This window comes from Polyergus mexicanus, unplaced genomic scaffold, assembly GCF_030449975.1.
Source record: "Polyergus mexicanus isolate NDT 795.1 unplaced genomic scaffold, iyPolMexi1.0 SCAF_7, whole genome shotgun sequence".
Lineage (NCBI taxonomy): Eukaryota > Metazoa > Arthropoda > Insecta > Hymenoptera > Formicidae > Polyergus > Polyergus mexicanus.
This window is the reverse complement of record NW_027223327.1, coordinates 3648763-3673367: the sequence shown is the minus strand read 5'-3', so window position 1 is coordinate 3673367 and position 24605 is coordinate 3648763. Positions and strand designations below refer to the sequence as shown.

Sequence of the window (24605 nt, the reverse complement as noted above, 5' to 3'; positions counted from 1 at the left end):
CGATAATAGACATTGTCGTGTTGGTGCGTTATTGTTCTCCGGATCTATTATAGCGGCGTGATAAAAATGCATCGTCGTAAGCGAGCCTCGCCTCTCGCTCATTCAAATCGGCGTGCGTCGCGCGTGTTTCCATTCCGCACGTGTGCACGAAAGAGACGCATGTGGGTGTCGCGTGATTTAAGTGTCTCGGCGAGATGGCCGATTTTCTCGATCCCAGATTACCGCTCGTGAATCGCCCCCGTCATTGGGCAATATATATTCCGTGCATTATTAACTGATCAATTACTCCGCTTAATAGCGGAGACGCATCGCAATTGCCATCGAATGTGTTTAATCAAATTGGCGATCTATATCGATTCCGCGATGCAAGAAAAGTTCCGCTCGCAGGCCGTATTCTGGCGCGATGAAAATCTACGGAATCTCGTCAGGATATCTCGCGGTGAAATCACGCGAAAGAGAGAACGATCTATATGTATTTTAATTCGCGGAACGTAGCAGGAAAATATTTTTGAGATATATTTTTATTGATCATTATATATTTTGTACGAGATATATACATTTATTCAAATATTATTTATATATATTTTTATTATTAAGCATTAAAGAAAATATTCTTAGAATATCGTTCAAAAAAATTTCCATTATAATTTTTAAATCTCTTACCGAATATTTACTGAGCTCTCCCTGAATACTTTACGAGAAGTACACACACATAAACACGTAAACTGATAATACAGAAACGCGAGTTTGGAACATTTAAAATGTTTAATATATATCCCGCGGAACTTCATCGCTGTGCGAGATTCTGGGTCAGAAGTTCACGAAGTGCCTAGACCCGGGTAATTCTATTCGCCGCGGAATCTCGGCGAGCGCGCCGGATATTTTTGTCGGAGGAGTATCGTAGCGCGTGTTCTCGCGGTGCTGAACATAGGGAAAATGGAGAAAGAAGGCTCGTTTAATCGTAATATCCTGATGCGGGAGGCAATATGCCTCGCGGCTATCCGTTACGCGACGCGCGACGAAACGTTCCGGAATAAATAAAACGTGTACGAACGGCAACGAGAACACCGCCGCCGATAACTAACTACGTGTGGCTAAGCGTGCGTGAAATTATAAGTTATTGCAAACGCGCTCGTACCTCGAGGAATGCATCGTTTATGTCGCTATTAATTATTAGTTTTATCGGATAATGGCTCACGGATTATTCGTCCATTCCGTGCGATTAACGAGCGTAAAGCGAAACCGCGATAACTTGTCGCTCGTCTTTCAAACCGTGCCGTTTGTTTTATCATTGCGATCAAATGCTATTGTTTTCCTCGATTGATGGGAGAGAATCTCGTTTACGAGATCGTTGCGCGAGATCCGAAGTGTAGTCGAAGAAATTACCGGACGACGTTTTAACAAATCGTTAGACGCGTGAGTTTCGAGTACGACCATCGTTTTAATCCGATTGTATCTGAGATTAGATCTCGCTTTACACGATGAAATATAGGTAAATATCGCTATCGCGCCAACTTATGGCGCGATATCCGCGTACGATTCGGATCCTCCTCGCGACTCGTGGGCGAGCCGCGTGCGACGTGATGAAGAAGGACAAACATTGAATCGCGCGTCGCATTACGAACAATGCTGTGCCCACACCATCTGAAATCCTTCTGTCTTTCGTCGACCGTCCTGGGAATTCCTGTGCGCCAACCCACCATATCCTCGTGGTACGCATTCCCGACTCCATACGCGATCTTTGCAAGCCTCCATAAATATCATCGAGCACGCACGCTATTGTTGTTGTCCTAAACCGGTGATTTGATGCGATTAAGGTGTTCCGTCGTCTCTCGATTGCATTCAATCTCGATTAGGATAACTCCGGGACAAACTATGTTCTTGAATAAAAATTGTAGAAAATAGAAAGTCGTATTTCAAATTATTGAATATATTTTCAATATTAAAATATATAAAATATTTAATTTATAACGCCTCTGTCTTCTTATTTATATGTACCGATATTACTTTTTTATCAATATAATATATAAGAAATAAAGATCTCTCTTTTAATATATCGTTCAATTGGATCATGTGTTATGAGATAGATTGATATGTGAAAAAAAAAAGATAGATTGCATATAAATAAAATTATCCTGAATTAAATTTCGCAAATGTATTCGGCAGGCTTTCGCCGGCTTCCGATCGCTAATTTATGCCCTGGTTTGACGCCGAGATCGGCTAATTGTTTTTTCCATCGTGCACCCCGAGAAGATCGTACGTCATGTCGCGTGTCGACTCGTTCTTTGCGATCATCCAAAGTAGATGGTTCGGAGTTTCGCGATTGGCTCGTGATCGGCCGATCTATCCGACGTGTAAAAACCATTTGGCCGGACAATTTGCATGTGGCGTTCCGCGATGAGAGGATGAGATCCTTACGCGGGACTTACCATACACACCTGGCATTCCGGTTTCCGTTCGCGCGAGAGAGTGGTCGCCGATCGAAGATGTCGCGCACGACTCGCGTGGGCGGCGAGTCCTTGAAACGAGAGTCGTCTTCCTCTCGCGGTGTCATTAAGATACGGTTAATTTACGGCGGTCGTAATACGAATGTAGAACATTGTTGAGATTATCGGCGACTTAATTGTCATTCCTTCGGACGCGGGACGTCTCATTACCACGCATCGCAATAAATCAGGACAATTGGGAGCCTTTCTCTTAAGCCTCTTTCGTTGCTGCCTCCGCTGTAATTGCTCGAACGATGTATAGATGATATCATTCCGACTTTCTTCTAATCTTTGCAGAGATTTTCTGTAAACTTGAAACAGGCAACATCGCGAGCTCCTCGAATAAATGGGAAGAAGGAATATTTTTCGAAAGCGCGATCGCATGAGAATCGATGATTACTCAAATCCTTCCCTTGCATTACCTTTGGCGTTCAGGATTCTTCGCTCTTTCACCTTTTCTTTCGATCCCGGTCGGCATCCTGCGAAAGACCCACGGCAAATTTTATATACGATAAAATATACCACTCGAGTATCGAGTCCAATTAATCACTGTTAATTACGAGCGCGGGGGCAGACTTGGCGAACGAGGAGGATTAATGAGTAATTGATTTCGATCACGCTACACGCTACTTCGGGAAACGAGTCACGGTGCGATCACCGAAGACGGCTAATCATAAATTTTCTTTTCGAGAACAAAAAACGCTGAGTTGTATGCGGGTATAAAACTATGACAAAACGAATATGTACAGAAAATAGATAAATCTTTCTACATTTCTATAAATCGGCAAACTTTCTCTCTCTCTCTCTCTTTCTCTCTCTCTCTCTCTCTCTCTCTCTCAATGAGAATAATTTAAATCCAAGATATTTTATTAAGTATAGTTTTAAAGTTGTATACATTATTATATTTATACCGTCTGCATGTAAATTAGTAGAAATTTTATTTACAAAAATTGATGCATATATACGTAATCAGAGATTACACGTTATCCGGTGTGCGCTTACTGTATGCGTCGGTTCCTACTGTCAGATAGACTAATCTGTTGTCAACTAACCCCACAGCTCATTGCTACTACCTACCTATTAATTAACGATCGCTTGACGGCTTATCTGACTCATCAGTATTTAAAATTTGAAAACGAAAATCGAAAGAGTTTCTATTACATGTACGTTTCTAAATGCGCGTTGCGTTGTGTGCCGATGCTCGCCATAAACTCGAATAAATTCCTCGTTTTCTGTTTCTTTTCTCGTCTCACCATTTGAGCGAGCCTTTCGTTTGTATTGCAAAATAAAATCACGAGAATCAGGTGCAACGGCCTCGCAAGATTTCTCCTAATTTCATCTTAGAATCGCGTGACGAAAATTCGCTGATTAATTTCTTGCTGTTACTTACGCGATACTTGATTATGAATGGACTTTTATGTAAAACGATAGAGCATTTCAAGCAAGTTCTTTACAACGGATTTTAAATCGTATATAACGAATATCAATTATTTTTCGGCAATTATGAAATATTAAAAAGGCTTAAATCTTAGTATATTATAATTTTGATAAATTTAAATTTAAAAAGATATGTGCACGGAATATTTTTGAGGTATTATTTATAAAAAATAATTTATTTTAAAATTAAAAAAAAAATTATATTTAAAGTTAAAATTTTCAACTCCTGCAACTGAATCTTTTTAAGCAAATATATAACAATAGAATGCAAATTATATTAGTAAACTCGCGCTCTTGTCGTTTCTATAATAATCGCGATTCTTGAATAATCTCAATCGTAATCACACATACGGGATCCGCAACGAAACGACGGACAGGTCTTTAATTAATTAATGCCGGGCTTCATCGCTGAGATGCTAAGCTTAAACGAGGATGCGTTGATCGACGGTCGATTTCGCCGATCGATAAGAGAGCGTCGCGAATGTCGCGGAAAACGCTGAGTTGTGATTACATTGTTTGGAGCTGAATAGAGCCGTTCGCGCATGGGTACGCAACCTACCATTGTAAGCACTCGGAGAACCTGCTGCTGGTTCCGCAGTCTCTTCCCTAGTCTCTCTTTCTCTCTTTTTTCCTTTTTTCCTTTTTTCTTTCTCCCTTTCTATCTATGTTGGTTTATACTTAATATAAATACAAGAACCGTACGCACGAGACGGTTACCGGTTCTACGTACCGGAAAATGTTCTCTTATTGTTAGACGCAGCTGTGTGTCTCGATTAAAAATTATGTCATTGAGTTACGACAACGACGCGCCAATTATACAAAACGAAGGTTCAACTCTCGCGACGATACATGTGATTATTTTACAATTAATCGCGCTAAGAGAGGTGGCGTAGTTTCGCCTGTAAAAAAAAAAAAAAAAAAATGAAATAAAAAAAGATATTTGACCGAGGGCCACACAACCTCTCGTGTCTGTCATAATTACGATGTATCTTAAAATCAATTAAACAGCGGTGTGCGAACATCTCTGGGTAAAAAAAATTACCGGTTGTCACGTTAACTTCATCGCGTGTATAGTGCACAGCTCGCATGTTCACGTTATAATCAAGAAAGTGCGATCAGGAAACAGCGTAACGATCAATCGGATGTCTGTCGATTCAAGTTCTTGATAACTCCCCGAAATTATATAGCGCGTGCGTATGAGCCCCAAGAGGTCTTTGTTTCGCATCGCGATGCTTCTTTAATATCTGCGCGGTTGATCGCGCAAGGATTTAAAGACCACGTATTTATTATCGGAAGTACAATATTTTTTTATATTAAAATAGAAAGCGCCGCGCTAGAGAGATTAAGCAACTCATGAAAATTCACTTGAGTTCAAGTTATAGATTTACATCATTCTTATTAATACTGAATAATGTAAACTAAATAATATAAATTGAATAATAATAACACATCAAATATATTATTTGAATTCTACGAACATATTTTACTTTTCATAGAATGAGAGATTTAAATATCTACAAATTTTACAATAATTTTATTTGACATGAAAATTATTTTTTTTTGTTTTCAAAAATAGAGGTTAACAAGGTAGTTTAATGTTTATTTATATGCAGTGAAGCGCTTAACAAAGTATTTGGAAGATATAAAAATAATTCGTACCATATGTACGGTTTCCCGTAATTCGTGTAGATTATCGCAACAGAATTAATCGAAGACACTAAGACGAGCGATCGACGGACGAAGGGGATAATTAAAATTCGCGATGCGATTCCGATGAAAAATAGATTGGTCAGTGCTATCGACATCGACGTCGAGCACGCGAGACCCTGCTAATTAGCGATGCAAATGCGAGTTGCAACGTTGTAAACAGACGATAGGACCGATGCAGCCAGCTTGTGTCTAAGAAGCCACAAAAGAGCCGTATTCGTATAGCGTGTCTATTGAAAATGCACGTTGCAGGTGTAACGTCAAAACTCTTCGATTACTCGCCGTATTTTTTATTCGTCACGTCTTGTGAGGCTAATATTCAAGCTGCATCATATCTCAAAATTTATCAAGACAGGATTAATTAAACTCTAAATAAACATTGATAATCATTCGAAGATTTTGTTACGACAAGATAAGCCTATTTTTTTTTTTTTTTTTTAATTTAATGGATCTTTCACTGTTTAATGTTTAGTAAATTGTGTATAATTGATATTTCTATCGCAATGTCTTATCACTCTACATCGTGAATGTAAAGTAACTTTTATAATTCAATAATTTATGAAAATAAAAAATTGTGCTACGACCGCTATCTTTAATATTACAAATAATTGATTTCAAGAGATTACAATCAGGAAGAAAAAAGGAATACTTTAGATTACGCAAATGTAGCTTGGTAGAGAAGTAATACCACTGCTTTCTAGCCCGCAGCAACGACACTGTTGTGTTCAGATCCGCGTTTCCACTTGAAGTCATTCGGTCATTGGAAACGCTCGCGACACCTTTCCAACGCAAAAAATGCCGCTTTGCGGACACGATTTTTCCATCACAGATATGACATGATGCACAATGAATAATTATGAATGTAAAAGCAAAAGTAATAACTTTATCTTCGCATATTAACGACGACCAATCAATCGACATCAATTGTCAAACAAGAGCGAAATAAGAGCTGTCGCATTTATTTCCGCGATCATTTCTATCACGCTCAGATTTTCCGGTCCAATGATCGAAAAGCCAGACGGGTTTGTTCGTCGCACCTACGACTTCCGGCTGGGTTCGCGAGCTTGATAAAAAAACGCTCGATAAAAAAACACACTCGTATAAATTACGCGTCTGATATTTTCCTTCTTGCGACTGCCGAGGACCATTATCAGTAAACACGCTATTAACGCTGCCGTTGATCGGGCCCAGACCAGGACTAAGAGAACCGTATACCAATCTAAACCTATAAAACTGGCCAAGTGTCCGGTAATAACGTGCGAACGCGCTATCCATCAGCCGGCACAAAACAGTTAAACGGCTATAGAGAATAGCCGCTGTAATGAACGCCGATCGAACGAGGCGAAATGTCGGCGAAAAGAAGTCCGGCGGAACATGCGCTAAATTTCTCGTCAGGGAGGAACGGCAACAACAGCGTAATTCGCGGTTACGTCGTTAATCGATCCCATTGTCGCGCTGCTATCCCCATTACAATAATAGACTTATACACTTTTGACGCTTTTTTGTTATTTGAGGAGAAGATCTGTTATTTTGGATGAATTTGACAATATAGACACCCAACACGCGAAATTAACTCCTACATGGGATGGATCAGAAACCATAGTGTAATCAAAATTGAATTCTTTGTGCAAAAATAAATCGAGAATATAAAATAAAACTTTTTTCTACAAAGCTTTTTTTCGACAAAATTATCTCTTTAAAAATTGATAACATATATTTACGCTTTTTTAAATTCTTATATAATATTTTATATTAGAAGAAATAAAAGCAATCTTGATATCTTAACATTAATTTTTCCCAAATAATTTTTAAATTACTGTCGAAACGAATTTGGCGATATGTAAATTTGTGTTCGTGTTAACAAAAATACAATAATTGATATAAAGTACATTCTTTTGCGTTTACATCGAAACTTTTTATCTCACATAATCGGTTTTAAAAAAAGAATTCTAAAAAGATCTTCAAGTGTATCCTTGTAAATTGAAAGAATGTAACGGGTATCGAGGTCGAAATTGATTAGATGTGTAGATGTTTATCGCATAAACCAAGTACCGTCACGCATAATGTAAGACAGCCGATTAGGAGAGTGCTAGTAGATGGTACAGAATACTTGTTGAGTATACGAATCGTATTGCGTATCGGTCGTTAATAACGCTTCGATGTAGAATCGGATGTTGTAGAATTGCCACCTGCTGTTTCCGTGTCGTCGGCGCAGCCTAATTCAAGTACCCGGTAGTTTACGATTAGTTATCACCGCGCGGATCGCATGAATTAAAATTTCTCTCACGTAGTTTAGGTATAATTAATCGCGAAGATGGCGGGGCGATTAAACTTTTCGAATGTAGACCGAGTTACATGTGTTTGCACGAACTAGAGCGCGATGATTTTGTCCTCCTCTTCGGCCTTTTCTTCGTTTTGCTATTCTTATATATGATCTTTTTTTTTGTCTCGCTATTTTTATATATGCAATGTTTAAATATATATTATGTTATATATATATATATATAAATTTAAAAAATTAGGATAAATTCTAAAAAAAAATCAGGTTATAGCACAAGAAAATAGTTTTATAATATTTCTACAAATTTTATAATATTTAAATATAAATTTCAATGAAACAAACATGATTTTTTTCAGGAATATTTTACTAATAAAAAATTGAATTGTATTTATAAAAATCTTATTGAAAAAGCAAACATTAAAGCAATCTTCATAAATTTGAAATAAATATTGTCAGTTCCTATTCATTTAAAAAAAAATAAGAATAACATGACAAAAATACGAAGTGAGGATATCTATCCGCGATACACGAAAAGCCTAAATTATTTTCGTTTTCCATAATAAAATCGCTTGGATTTTACCTTCATTTTTGCCAATCGAGCGTTTGCTAATCGTGTTCGTAGAACACGGCATTGCGTGTACATATTTTTTTCATACTTTGATGTAACTTACTTCGTAAGTTAAGGTATATATCCGCAGGTGTGTAAACCTCCGGTCAACCTCCTAATCTGGCCCCGGAGAGTCGACACTCTGCCGCCGGTTGGTGGTAACATAAATCTACCTTAATGATACTACGTATATAATGCCGGAGTGACGCTATCTCGGCCAGTGAGAACCCACTGACACCTCAGTATCCGCGTACAGTTTCACGTACGAGCAATCGCGTGCGATGAGAGAAGATAGTATCGCGATCGCGCGAGGTTTTCTGTCCGGACCTCTTCCTGTCCGTCTCTCACGTCATTTAAGTAGATCCGTGCAACGATGAGCGACCTGAAACGGCCATTCGGGATAATGGTTATGCCTGCCAACGACCGCGAGTAACTTTTCTTTCTTTTACAGAGCGAAATTAAAGGATTTACCAGAAATACACTGATATGCATTACTTTATGTGTACCGCTGTTTTAATTTCTCGATATCATAATCTATCAATGAATTCCTGTCACGCGTTTCATAATTTTAATGTAATCTATAATTATTACGCACGTAGAAAAAGATTTTTATAAATCACGATTGTGTAAAATGTTTGATAATGTACAAAAAAATAATTTTCCTTTAGAAATATGTAAAAGTAAAGTCATATCCTACCATAAGATATAACGTTTCCAAAAAGGTTATTTTTTTTATATAAACTTAAAAAATTACATCTTAAAAAATAAGTTATAATATTTTATCAATTAGAGAAAATATTAGTAACAGAAAATATTATTCATTGTCGGTGTTATTATTGTCTTCAAATCTTGCCGGAAGCTTACGATCGCCAGACGAGAACAAATCGATACGAGTCGAGATAGTATCTTTAGATTTCACGATACGCTTTTTTACATCGAAATTAAAATCTAGATGGACCACCTCTAGATGGAGAGAGAGAGAGAGAGAGAGAGAGAGAGAGAGAGAGAGTTTCGGTCTTGAACGAAAGAATAGCGAACGGTTCTTCGACTATAGAGGATCTTAAGATAAAAAGAGTCACCGTTAGAATCGCATTAATATCGCTTGATAGATCCTCGGTAGTAACGTCGCGTTGACCTCCGGGAGAGAGTCCTGTCGGAGAATAGAGAGCAGTTAGGATCACGGTATATTGTGGCGAGATATTTAAACGATACCGGGAATCAACAAAATCCTCTTTTCTCTTTCGTTTTGTCACCGGAAACGGGTGAGAACCGGTAAGCATATTAATCACTTCTCGATCCTATTTCTTGACCCTATCGCAGCAAGAATTGTAGCAATTGATTTTATTCAAATTATCTTGAATCGTTCAAATCTCTGAAAATCGTGCCAAAAATATAGTAGAGAGTTCGAGCGAAATTATGCTTCTCGAAAAACATTGACAGAATGAAACACTGGTTCCGTATCATCATCAGATGTCGTTCAGAAATAATCGATTAAATTATTAAAAACAGGAACAAATAGGAAGAAAATGATCGCATTAATTAAAATAGAAATAATAAAAATTATCGACGAGATATAATAGTATATAATTGGCAGTGTAAAGAGAATATACAAAATTTGCAAGAAGTCAAAGACTACAAAACAAGGCTTGCGTTGTCGACATACATTTCGGACCGCCACTTCAATTTATCGTCAATATATAAGACAAAATGTATAGATCTATAAAAAAAAAGGAGTTATCCCCGCGTCACCGATCGGTAACCACCGCGTCGAACAATCGATTCTTTGCAGTCCCGATCGAAAGATTATAGTTATTTAGAAAAATTATATTTATTTATTAATTTGTTTTCGATTTCGAAATCGAATTTCTCATAATGTTTAATGATACATGCAGTTCTTGTTTTATACTTAATAAATTTTTTTCAATTTTGTATAAAATTTCGATATATCATTCATGATATTTTATAAGGACGATATATACGCGCGACTGCAAAGGATCGACATTCGGAGTATCTTTTCGCCCGCAGATCACGGTTGATCGTGATTTCGATCGTCGATCATCTCCTTGTCGCTGCTGCTCGATTGGCTGCGAGTCTGACTTCGATCCCGGCTACGGCTCTGTTGTCTGGACGGCGTTTTGTTGTCAGTACCTGTCTTGTACGAGTAAGTCATATCCTTCCTAAGGCTCTCCATCGGAGTCTTCCTCAAAGTATCCTCCGTGCGTTTTCTGGACGAGCACTTGTTGCACCTGGTCGCGAGAGATCTCGTTCTAGATGGAGGACTTCCTCTCTCCCTTCCTCTGCTGCTTCTTCTTCTTCTGCTTCTCCTCCTCCTTCCTCTCCTCCTTCTTCCCCTTCCGACTCTAGTTCTTGCGCGACGGCCTCGCCTTCGCCGCGATACTCTCCTACGGCCACGTCCTCGCCTTCTTCGTCTCCTTCGTCTCCTGCCTTGTTCCAAGGGTACTACGGTGGATGCTTTGTACAACATGTCAGGATCCATATTCAGGCTATAATAACCGCGGTCCCTCTTTAGGATACCATAATCCAAGCCACGTTTCAAAGCAGTGTATATCTGTGAAAAAGCATTTTTCATACAACTTTATTGCGTCCATTAATCTGCAATTTTCAATAAAACTTTTTTATTTTCAAACAGTATATAGTATATATGTTACAGATATCTTGTGAATTTTATGAACTATTGGATTTTTATAACGAAATATACCATAGAATTAAAAAATTTTCCGACAAAAACGTATTTTTCGAAATGTAGAATATTATTAAAAAAGTTGAATGTTAAAAATTAATATTAATAAGTAATATATCAATTAATTGGATAATTTCATAATAAACAGGAAATTAATATTAATAGGAGAAATTTCGTTAAAAAAATAATATATATATATATAAAATTTTGTAAAAAAAAAAAAAAAGAATTGAGTTTATCTAAAATATATATTCGATAAATTAGATACCTGCTTCTGTATACTGGAATCCGACAAGTTAGCGTACTGCGACTTGATGTAATTCATGATTTCCTTGGACGTGGAGCCGCGGATATCTCGCAAATTTCGAATGGCGGAGGCCACAAGGGCCGACATCTTCGGTTTCGTCATATTTTAGCCGCTCTTGTCTCTCTTCTCTCTCTCTCTCTCTCTTCTCGCTCCTCAAAAAATATTCCAGGATGGTAATGTCTGTGTATCGTCTCATGAGCAATCCTCGATTGCCAAGACTTTGAGAGATCAGATACAAAGAGCACGAAGGGATCGCGAGAAAATTGTCGCCGATATCAATTTCGTGAATCTGCGATGATCTTGATTTCGATTAATCTCTCGCGATGGTCCCTCTTCGCGACTTTCCGAAATGTGCGACGACGTTAAAATAACTTGGAAATAGCACATTCAAAACGGCACGCTTAAACAATCACTAAGAAGATTTAATTAACCGATAAGAATCGGTTGTAACGATGTGCCAAATATAATTTTGTAAAGAGAGGATGAAATGTGTTGCTCGTCAATGGCGTGTCCGGAGATAACTGAGCTATTGTTATTTGATACGTTGTTTTGTTGCATTCGCGTTGCTAAGAAAAAGCCTTGAAATTTAAACTCGGATCGTTTGAAAAATGAAGATCATCATGATACCGGGCGATAAAATCAAAAAATATTTGAATCATAAATGTTGAATGTTATATTAGAATTAGCTCGTAGCATAAATTCGACACTTGAAAAAAATTGAATTAATGTGAGAAAATCAGATTACGAAAGACATTTTTCATTTTCAGCTTTTTCCATCTTGAAATTTCTTCTATTAATAATTAATTATTAATAATTGAGATATTGAAAATTTATTGTTAGTAGATTGATTAACTTATATGCAATTTAATTACGTTAATAATTATGCATCTTGAAAGGATTCAAATTGAATCGATAAATTTGATTCAATTAATCAAATTTGAACATATATGGCAATAAGAAGACACGCATATTAAATTATGCGATTATCGATGATCTTATTTAATATCCTCGTTTCTGCTTTTCATCGCTCATTTATATTTTTTTTTTACCGAAGGAAGGAAGAGAGTGGAATGGTGTGATATTTTTTTTTACGTTTCTTCTTACGTTTTTTTTTTACGTTTTCTTCAATAATTTTGCTACGCACTGTATGCGATTAAGGTGATACATAAATATCGCTGTTCGAGTAAATGTCGTGTAATCGAGGAATGTTCTTATATTGAGATCATCTTAATTAATACCCTCATTTTCATATCTATAATAACCGCGAGGTGCATAATGAAGATTATAGAAAAATGAAGGAGACTTGATCGGCGATTATCGAAGATCCGCACGCGACTTCGATTAATGTCGTTTATAATCTTTAAGCGGTCGTTTATCATTGTCGATATGAATGTAACATAAGTAATATTAACGACAACAAAATGTTTCTCGCTCGTGAGATAAGGACTCGTGCCTCATAAGCGTCTCTCGCTCGTTGAATGCAAATGCGCAAGGATGCGCAATCCCGTGTATATCTCGGAATCGCGGCGTGCAACATTCTGTAACTGCATAAATCTAATGAAGGTTCGGAGGTCTCGTAAGTTCACGAGCTTTGTATACAAAATTATGCCTACCGCGTATACATCGTATTGCAGAGGAGAGAGTTTCCTTTTTTTCTCGTGTACACGTATACCTCGCGCGTGCGAGGTCGTCTCATTATCCGATTTTAACGGTGCTGTCGCCGACAACGTCGGCGACGAGGAAGGAAAGCGAAAAAAACAAGCGGAATAAAAAAGTCGCGGCTCGCGCGTGGAACGCGTGTATCTTGGACGCGAGACGACTTGCCACCTCGTCCGGTGATTGAACAGCCGTGCGGGGATTCCGTTTATACAAGAATAACATGGCAATTTAGCTCAGGTCGTTTAAGTCGCGCGTACGCTCGCTCATGCCGAAGACGATTCGTTCATTAATCAGCACCAGGTGTCGCGAAGCTGCCGCCTCCTTTCGAACGCGCACCTGCTTGTGTAAATGCCCGCGTCTATACTCCAATAATTATTTATCAATTTCGCATTCCGCTCGCGCGGTATTATCTCACAAGTCAGTGAGGAGCCCGTACTACCGCTATTCGTTTGGGCATTTTATTATTTGCAACGCACTTAAATTTCTCTCTCTCTCTCTCTCTGTCTTTCTTTCTCTTCACCCGCAGCTTCTGTCAAGCGCGTATTAAAAAGATCGCGAGAACAGGCATTTCTATAATTAAATTCAATTGAATATGCCTCGCAAAGATAATCTATGATATGTTATATATTTACAACGATAAAGCGTCGATTTTATATTTCGCTACTATATCTTATCTAGATTCAATTTGCATCGACTGTTTCTGAAAAAGCGTAATTATACCGATTTCAATCCTCGTTTTGAACGTGCCTCGATATTGCTCGATACCGCATTGATCGATAAAATCACCGCGAATTATCCGAATCGATGTCGCGAGATATTGCTTCATTGATTTTTCGTGTCGAGAAGACACAGGCAAAAAGCCGATCTTCGAGGAACTCTAGGAACGTAACCGTCCCTCGGCACGGCTCAGTGCGACGAAACTGCGCTTTGTTGCAGAACTTTGTATCCGCCACGTCGACCGGGATTCCGACCTGACGACAGGACCTTAACAAATGTCGTACTATGTCAGGATAATTGCGCGCGGAATTTGCCGCTCTCGAGTGCGCTGTTTCTGACGCCGCAGGAGAACAAGAACTTGTAGATAGGACAGGGTTTCGCCAGAGGTGGGCAAAAAATAATATTCGAAGTAGGAAATTAAATAATTTATGTTAGTTATGTTTTTCTCTTTCAATTTTTCTCTTAATTCTGTAAATAGTAAAATAAAATAACTTATTTTTGGATATTGATTCTAATTTTGTTTGAAAGATTTAATTCATTTTACAAATGTTATTCTAATACAAAGAATGCTATTTGAAATAAGAATTTAAAGTTTTATTTTAATAAAAATTTCTGATAATTTTTTAAAGTTATTATCTTAATCGATAGTCTCAATTATAATTAAGAAAAATTAATATTTTGTTAATATTTTATTTAAAGAAAACTATTGAAATGATTATTTTTAATAATTTCTATTCGAAATGTGCCCACTACTATTTTTCACGTCGCACGCCCTTGATGCCGATGGAACCGCAGAGATTCCATGCTTCGTGCGTTTGTACGAAAGTTGCGTGCGTATGCGTGTACCATCGCCCCCTTCGCCGCGGGATGTCCGGCCGGACAGAATGCGGTAAAGCGAGCGTGACGATTGCCCACCGAGACATTTTTACACCTACGCCCGCTCTTTCCAGGAATCCATCGATCCCGATCCTCCACACCTCGCGGCGTCTAATCACCGTGACTTTGCCCCGCCGGAATTTCTTTCTTCGACTAAGACAATGACGGGGACTACCCGGGGAGCGCGCACGTACGTTCGCGATTTTACTCGGCGTGGTCTGCTTCTTGTCGCTCGGAAAGTCGTTAGGATATTGCCAGAGAAACGCGGTGCCGTTCGCAAGAAAGCTGAGTCCTGACAATCGTTGCAGATCTTGCGCCCTTTACGATTCACACACAACGCTTTGTTACCGAGTATACTTTGAGGACTCTTTACCAGACAAGACGAAAAATGCGCGGTTTTCTACTTATTTTATAGCAAATTTATTTACGTGCATAAATTATGTATTTATTATACGATCAATGATGAACAATAGAGAATTTTATCTATTCAAGATATTTAAATTTAATCTCTTGCGTAATCTTCATTATATTTTTTCTCAATTATTTATAAAAAAAGTATTAGTGCTTTGGCATATTTAAAAAAAATAACCTTTGAGATTATTTCGATCGCCTATCGATAAAACCTAGATTGAGAAACTGCTTTTATATATTTATATAAGAAATTCTAGAATTTTTTTTCAATGATTGGATTTTTCAATGGGTTAATTTCTACTCATAATGATCAAAAGATCTAAGGCTACGATCTTAAAAGTTTCATGGTTCGACTCGACCGCGTTACAAAAGTATATACGCGGAGCATTAAACGTCATTTATTGAATGACGTTTTGCACGAGACAGCCTTCGCGAAACGATATTGTCCGATCGACCAATCAATATGTCCATGCGTTACACTCGTGTGCCGCTTTGATGGCGATTGGTTGATCGAAGCACCTTTCTATCTTCGATGACAATCGCGCACAAGTCGAACATAACACATGTTATTTGCTTTGCATACATGTCTGGCGGCACCCAACGCCGTTCATTATCCATCGTAAATACGTTTTTGCCGCGCGGATCGCCATTTTGTATTAATTAACGATCGGCTCCGAGCGCACATCACATTAACGTTTTCCCCGATGGCGCAATATACAAATTATTCGATCGACCAATCATCGAGTGCATGGCTTGCAGCATAATATAATCGGATATAAATATGTCGTACTTGATATATAATTAATATTCTCCGAACGAAAGGAGATCGAGACTCGCGTTGACGATTTTATTATCATAATTTGTCTGATTCGCATATCTATCAGCGCGACAGCGCCAGTGTGGCAACCGGATTTTAATTATTACCTTACACAAAGTTATAATCTTATGTGCCGCTTATACTTTAGATAGAGAATGCGAGCATTATCCATCATGTATTTGTTAACGGCGTAATTTTTTGTTCTTAGCGGATGTGATCTCACTTTTGTAATAACTTAATGAGAACATTGTTTAAAAAAAAAAAAAAAAAAAAAAAAAGAGAGAGAGAGAGAGAAAGAGAAAATGTTAATTTAATTAAAAGCTCATTCATGTTTTTCATTACGTTATATCTTTTTTTACATATATCTTTATCTTTTGACTCGACTAAAAATTTGCCATTAGGATGCTAGATTTTAATTAAATATCGCGATATAATAATTCTTTTCTCTTTCCTCTTCCTTTTTCTTCCTTCGTCTTTTCGCGTGTCAAATTTTCGGTTTGCAAGGGATTCGCGGTGAATGGTAAATTAATGCACCAATGGAAACAGGCGCAGTTAATAAACTGGATTTATTAAACGATTACATTAGCGCAACTGTCGTCGGAGATTAATGCACTCGCGGCACTCGAACGTCTTACTCGCGAGCGCGCACAAGGAAAGGCAGAAGCCGACAAGAAATATGATCTACGCGATGTGGGCACCGCAGTAGCTTTAAGATAATTATGGCCACGACCGATCATCATTTTTGCGTATCGAAAGGCTAAAGTTCGGGCGAATCGAAATGAAGCGAGCTTCTTTAACGTCGGTTTAATTAGGGCGAAACGCACCGCAAAGACAGCCGTGATAAATAGAGCTGTGTAATTGTTCGAAAGATAGTCACAGTGTGTATTTATACCGTTAAAAGTATATTAATTTATAAAGGGCTAGACATATTCAATGACGCCGAGAATAAAATTATGAGCTATTTGCATCAATTAACGATAAGCCAGGTTATATCTCTTCTTAATTTATTAGAAATTTAATTTATTCAGTTTCTTTTTATTTAATGCATATTACACATTATGGACATTATATTTTTTTTACAAATTTTGAAGCAGTATCATCGCCACATGTACATATTTTCAGTTATTATCTAATTTATTTAGCATTCTATTAATTTATATAACATTTCCTATTGAACATAATTTTTAGTCGGTTATTAAATCTTTCCATTCAACTTTAATCATTTCCCACGCAAGTTTATATTATATTGCTCGATAAGAGTTACTCGTAAGTTTGATCGATGACGATGGTTTTGGCGAAAGGAAGCTAAAAGCGATCAGGGGAATCTCCATTTGCGCGAGGAATTTAATGCGACGGAAAGTGCATGAAGTAGAGACTACAGGTATCTGAGAAATGAATCGGGAGAAAGAGCAAGAGGGAAAGAGAGGAGAGAGCAAGGAGATAGAGCGCCTGACTACACGAGAGCAGGTGGACGAGAGGAGGCGAGAACACGAAAGTAACTCTGTCGCGGTAGCGACGTAGGTTTTCTTGGCCCACCCGCACCTACCACTCGTCTCGATGTCACGTGTTTATAAATAGCGCATCAACGTAATGCTCGTCGGCTGTAACCACAGCGAGAGATTTACGAACACCGTGGTGGCTAAGCAAGTGAGCATTCGAGAGAGACGGGAAACGAGACGTTCTCCCTGAACGCGGAAAGGAATTCGGCGAGAGATGTAATAACGAGGTTGAGCGCCTGGTTAGGCATTACCGATGATTCCCAGAACGTTCCGTCTGGCTAGAGATGGTCGGGCAATATTATATCTGGCTCTGTCACACGTTCGCGCATTATTGCGCATAGCAGAAACATGGTAGAGGCTTTCCTTAACATCAAAAACTCGGTTGAAATCAAACTACGTCTTCTTATTTCTTTTTTTTGCGGAAAGGAAAGATATTGTACGATTTACAAAATTATTTTAGATGGAAGAAAGTAATTTAACAAGTAAAAAATAATAATACAATAAATCCAGCAAGCAAAAAATTATTAATGATTTTATTTTATTTTATTTTATTTTATTTTATTTTATTTTATTTTATTTTAATAACACGTATAATATCTTAAAAAATATTTAGAATAATATTTTTATTACGATATCCGAAAATATTACATATATATATATTTAATCAGTTAATATCTTTTCTCTCTCTAAAAAATATCGGTTGTTATTTACTTGAATGGTTCGATCAATAAAATTTTCAATATTTTTACGAAAGATATCAACGATATAATTCATTGAAGAATTTGATAAATTGAGAAGATATTGGAAATCATCGATATAAGATAATTTAAATATGTGATGTAACCAAACGAGTTACACCTGTGTAGATTTCGGCAGAGTTACCGTAAAAATTGTTTAAGTGAACGCGACACGAACGTCATCGAAATCTTGAAAGGGACCCGAGAGTCGTAAAGATATCTTCGACAACATAACGACACATATTTCACGGATCATAGCTTTTTCGAATGCGCGCTAGCTATTTCGGCTATTTGCGACATACACTCGCTCGTGTCAGACGCTTCTTACGTTCCCGCGATGCGACGCAATGCGAGCAAAGCGTCCGTGATTTCGGCCGAGATCCACGTACGTGGTCTAGTCATCATCGTCGGAATTTGTAGCTCGACGTCGCCGATCGCCTCCAATTAGTCGCGCCCTCGGAAATCGCGCGGTCCGAGGATAATTAATAATACGGAAAAAGATGGTTGTCGTTGCCGACAATGCAGAACGGATCGCGTACCGACGATAGCAAGCTAAATTCAGCATGTTTGCAATGTCTCGCAGTGACGTTGAGGATCGCGCAGAGTATCGACCGAAGTCGAGAATAGCTAATTTTGTTAGAGGACTACATATACAGTGTATACGTATAGACGTTGAGACGTAATCTTGAAATTGAGTACGGTACACATGCTAATTAGTTACACGCGTAACCCCAGTTTTAGAAAATGATCATAACTCTTTCATAAATTAATAATAAATTATTGATTAATTTATTTTAAGAATATTAGATTAAAATTATTATACTCAATGTATGATAAGAGAGACGGAATCATATCTTGGAGCATATTATGATCGATTTTATATATAGATTTTATTTTACAGTTTATACATATGCGACGTTGCGTTTGTCACATTGATATTTCGACAATATTTTGTCATTAAGCGAAATTAATTTTTTTTTAGTAGGAAACACATGTACGTATATATAATCATGTAGTGTGTGATTAACCATTTATTTTAACGAAGAATTTAATCGAGAATATTACTCGATATGTAAATAGGCATTTAAATTTGACATACATGATACACGCAAAAGATCTGTATCATGCTAGGATCAAACAATCCGACCGAGATGCAGGCGAGCTTACAATTAGAAGGACGGCGTATCGGCTGAGAAATGTGGCACGAAGTGCACGTTAACATACGCCATTCCTTCTTGACGGATTACATATGCAGACATTTGTTAAATTAATGGAATCTGTGCGACCACGATGATGCAATGCAATAAAAATAATGGCACCTGTAAACCGGAACGTGTCTCGACAATTCTAATCGCGAGCGAAACAAACGTGATATCAAATATTACTTTTCAATATTCCTAAGATATTCTGTATAATGTCATTCGCAGAGACATCCAGTAACTTTAATAAGTCGTGGAATTCGATCATCAAGAAGATTAAAAGTGCTTGACCACCTATCTGATAATCCCGCTATCCATTTTACTTATGATCGATGGGACGTTATTCCGTTTTAACTCAACAAAACGCCGTTTCTCGCGAATGAGGGCGGCTGAAGAGCCTCTTAAAGCGGACGCGACGATCTCCTTCCGTAGCCACTAAATCACGCGATTCTAAGCTCACAGATGCGAGTTTATAAATGTATCTCCCACGCCCTACTCTGTCTGGCTGAACTTCTCCTTTTGTATTCTTTCCAACACCCGCTCACGACCCGCGAAATCTTTTGCTCTCTCGTCTGTATTATGTGTGAACATATTGGAAGGGAAAATTAATTTGATTATTTCTTAGATATTCCGCGATATCGTCAGGAAATTGTTTTTAATTGTAAAAAAAAATTTTATAAACGTAAAGTAAATTTATTTGGTGGAGAGAAAAATTAAGATATATTTTAATAAATTGTTTTTATTAACGGACATCATAGAAAAGCCTGTCTTTTTTATCATTTCGAGAGTGGTAAAGTAATTCAAATAAAAATGTTTGTTGAATTTATAATAATTGAATGTGAAAGTCACGTGGAAAAATCTTCCATTTGTTTCTATTAATTATCATTATCAAGTTTAATAACGCACACGAATAAGAGACGAATAATTGATTGACGGGTACCGCATGTAATTCGCATTAAAATGCATGTGATCTACGACATAAGTTCGTTAAAATTCCAATAAAAACATAATAAGCAAAAATAATAACAAAAATTAAATATTACATATGCAATTAATATTTAAAAAGATAAAAACAAATATAAAAAAAAAAAAATAAATAAAATAAATTCAACTTTATAAAATCTATAATATTTTTATGTTATTAATATTGGACTTTATTGCATATGAGAATTTGATAATCGAAAAATTTCCATTTTTTTTTTGTCGTTCGTTTTTCAACGCCGCGTTAACGATTGACTTGCTTCCAAGTATGCCGTCGTTCCAGCGCGAAATCTTTCCGCCTCGTCGACTCTAATTGACTAGACGTGTACGAGGGGGTGGCAGTCCACGGCTGGACACTCGCTTGAAATCGTGCAGCAAGGAGGCTGTTCGCGACGAGCGTGAAAATAGACGCTCAATGTCTCATAGTCGCGGCTGCCAGCGCGACTGCCGGCGCGATGCTTGACTGTTATGAGCAGCTATAATAACAGTGGCGAGTTGCCGCAAGAAGAAAATCTCATTAATGGTACACCCGCGGGACTATGAATCGTGGTCATGGTGGAACCGCGCTCTGAACGGACCCAGGTCCCGCTGATGCCGCGGTCTGCGAACGCGGATGAATGTACTCGCGTCTCTCCCGCGCGAGGATTCGTCGTCGCCCTCGTATTGTGAACACCGTGACAATAATAGCCAGCTGCGAATGGTCGATTTCGCGGCTCGCGCGTGTCCCCACGATCTTACCAAATCGTCTCGAAAATTCAACGCGATAAATCAACGCATAGTCTCTCGCGCGACTAACAAAGATAGTGATATCATTAATACTGGGTGTCGCATGTGATAGTAAATAAAAATATCCGAAGCTGCGATAAAAATGATAAATTCTGTTGAAGAGAATTGGAAGATATCTCAGGGACAAATAAATTCTACAACGTACATTATAACATAATTACATATAAAATTAATTTTTTATAAAACATATAATTATAGATAAGTGGTAAAAAAATTTTTCTATAAAAAAATATACTCATATAGTTTAAAAATTATTTATTTATTTAGTCGTAATGTCATGTTATACGTTAATAGCTGATAGAAGACATGAAATATCGATCTTTAGAGATTTGCTAAAGTAACGCAATGACGTTTGTGATTGAAAGCATTAAAGACAAACGACTCGAAACAGTAAACGAGATGCCGTCAGCATTATAGACAACGTAAGAGATCACTAATGGCGCGAAATGGCACTCGCAACAGCTTCTTTATCGATGTAAACAACCGCTAAACTCACTGGGAGCGGTACACTGTGCCAAAGTGCCGTCGTATTTTTGGAACGCACTCAGCGTCATGGCGTCTCACGTCAGCACGCCCTCGCTCAAGCCACCAGCGTCTAGATGTTAGCAAAAAGTCCCAACAAACAGAATCTAAACTCTGTCTCGAACGACAATATCAAAAATGTGCATTCGTAATTTAATCCAAATATGGTTAATTCACATATAGAAAAATTAATCCTCCTTCGCGTAATTTTCAATTTCTGAGAGCGAATCTTCACAGCGAATATCTCCAAACGATTGGATAAGATTTTATGTATTGTGATTAAATTAAAAAAAAAAAAAAAGACGTTCTTTTCTTCACGCAAATAGAGATTATTTTCTTGCAATACAATTTTGCGTATTATATATATATGATACAAAACGAAAAAATTAAAAGGGCCTTTCTGAATCTGAACGCATGATCGTCGCTGTCCGTCCGTTGTTTAATTTTTCTTTCGGCGTACTTGATACGGCGTTAATTGGTTCCTGAAGACGCAGGCGTAATGCTACCGCGGGAAACCAATATAACGTTTACGAGTGCACATAAGAGATGGTCATAAATCAAACGCTTGAAAATGAACGAAAGGATAGCGATCGGGCCGGTTTGCAACATGTGATACATCAAGACACGGCGTGCCGCATAAATCTTGTTTATATCGCGCCAAAAATCAATGTTTGAAAAGCAATTTTTTAAACGTTGCTTTAACGACGCTGCCACGAGACCTGGACGACAAAAAGAGCACGCGAGGGTTCGTAATAAAATAAAATGTTAAGCCGAATGAAAAAGCGATATTTGTCACCATTCGATGATAACATAGAGATACAAAATTTATGGCGATTAGAGAACTACTTTGTCATTATTTCACATTATGACAATAAAAGCAGAAAAGCGATTGATAAATTAATTCACTGCAATTGACGATGATATATAATCATCTTATCTGCCTAAATTGAAAGAATTTAAAATTACAGATAATTCGCATTTTTTTAAAATCCTGAATTTTCTAGAAAGATATGTATTTGATGTGCAATATTCAACACGCATTTTGAAATATCTTTACTTGAATACTATTATAAAAATATAATCATTGCGCCGTAAAGCGTTTACCCTATTACCCGATTACTAACGCGATAAAGATGCAAACTTAATGTCCCTCGTCGATTCCGTGTCGTTAATCGCGTGACAGTTTTCGCTAATTAGACTAAATAATGACCTACCCGCGCTCCACTTTGCTAACGTTCCATATGATAATTTATCGTCCAATCGCATTAAAGCGAACGTTGTCGTTTTCTCGCACACGCGGCATAAGTATTCCGCGAAAAAGAAAAACGGAGATTGAGACATTTAAAAGGCGCCTCTCATCGAGAGGCGATAAGCGCGCCGTGCGCGAAGATAATGGCACGCTCGCCGTTCGAACGTCAACCGAGCGGCTTAATAACGTAAACGTCTCCAATGTAACAAGTGCTCTCTTCGCTAACAGTCGGCGCGTCTAAACGATGCCCGGACTAATGTGTATCATCGAGCGCGACGGAACCCGTATTTAACTCATCGATGCCGGGGTCGAAAATCCATGCACGGCGTGCGATTATAATCCCATTACGGAAACAGCCGTTTTGTGTGAGTTTCCTTATATCGCGTAATTATACCGTGCAAGATCGCAGTTTTAACGCGCATTTGTCAACTACCAGCGACCGTCGCTGGCTTTCTAAGCGAGTCGCGCGTTCGCGGGGACGCTTCCCCCTCCCTCCCTCCCTCCCCCCTCCCGCTCTTCGTGTAGCCCCGTTTGAAACAGGTTTCGCGGATCGTTTTTTACGCAGACTATTGCTAACGCGAACGTTTAATCGCAACGATCGTCGATGATCCGTGACTCGTTATTTAGAGGCATAAATTTCGTTCCATTTGGCGGCATTTGTCCCCGTCGACGATTAACCCGAATCGTCGTACGAGGGAAGGCGTCGGGGAAAGTTTAGGGGGGTTTGTAAACGACGCGTGACTACCAGATTAATATCCGAGTTTATTTTTTGCGCTCGGTTAAATCGGACTTTAAATGTCGTTAGCGCGATATATTCGCGCCGGGAACTGACAGAATAATAATGCTGGGGCTAAAAAAAAAAAAAAAAAAAAAAAAGTGGAACGATGAACGTCCCGCGTTTGCAGATGTGTAAATCTTTTATCTATAATTTCGCAGATTACCCTAAATTTAAGCGCGACGTAACGATCCATCGATTAAACGAGATATACTCTGCGTAACGAGATATACTCTGCAAACGAGATATATTGCTTCGTCCTAGCGCGTTTTTGCTCTGTCTCCTTTTTTTTATATATATATAAACCACATCACGTAACGGATACTTTTATATAATATAGCGTTAATCCGTTAATGGCGACGCGTTGATACGTTATCGCGCTGATGAGCTGGTAATTACGCTAAACGTTTCGCCATTATTACAACGCTAATTTTCAATATTACCTTCGACGTGTCTTCAACTCTTCTCTCGGTAAGCGGATAATATGGTCATATATTGTGGCGTACTCTATATACTCGTATAATATACACTTTTTTATATACATTATACATTATACATATACATTATACATATTACACATGCACCATATGTATCTAAAAGCTACATTGTATTATTGTACATGAAATGTCAGATTCTAAAAGTTTTAGTTTTAAATGAGGCACTTTTATAAAGTAAACATCTTCTGAGACAATCGAGCATTACATATTACATTAATATAACATGATTCCTTTACAAAAATACGCTTTAATTTCTGTTAAATATTAGCAATTCTTCAAATTATTGTATAATAAATTATATAAAATTGAGAAATTTATTCAATATTACTTTACAATTACAAGTTTAAAGTTAGA

The 24605-nt window shown here is 37.8% G+C and overlaps 2 protein-coding genes across 2 annotated transcripts in view; one reads left to right on the top strand and one right to left on the bottom strand.

The window, feature by feature from the left end:
• LOC138934916 (aminopeptidase N-like) overlaps window positions 1-24605 on the top strand; it is a 106919-nt gene that overhangs the window by 9510 nt on the left and 72804 nt on the right. The gene's annotated exons all lie outside the window — the stretch shown is intronic.
• Window positions 10491-11628, bottom strand: LOC138935187 (luc7-like protein 3). Its single transcript, XM_070299611.1, has 2 exons — window positions 11488-11628; window positions 10491-11087 (listed from the first exon to the last, which is right to left on the bottom strand). Exons 1-2 carry the CDS (start codon window positions 11626-11628, stop codon window positions 10545-10547), a joined length of 684 nt encoding a protein of 227 aa, XP_070155712.1. The 3' UTR covers window positions 10491-10544.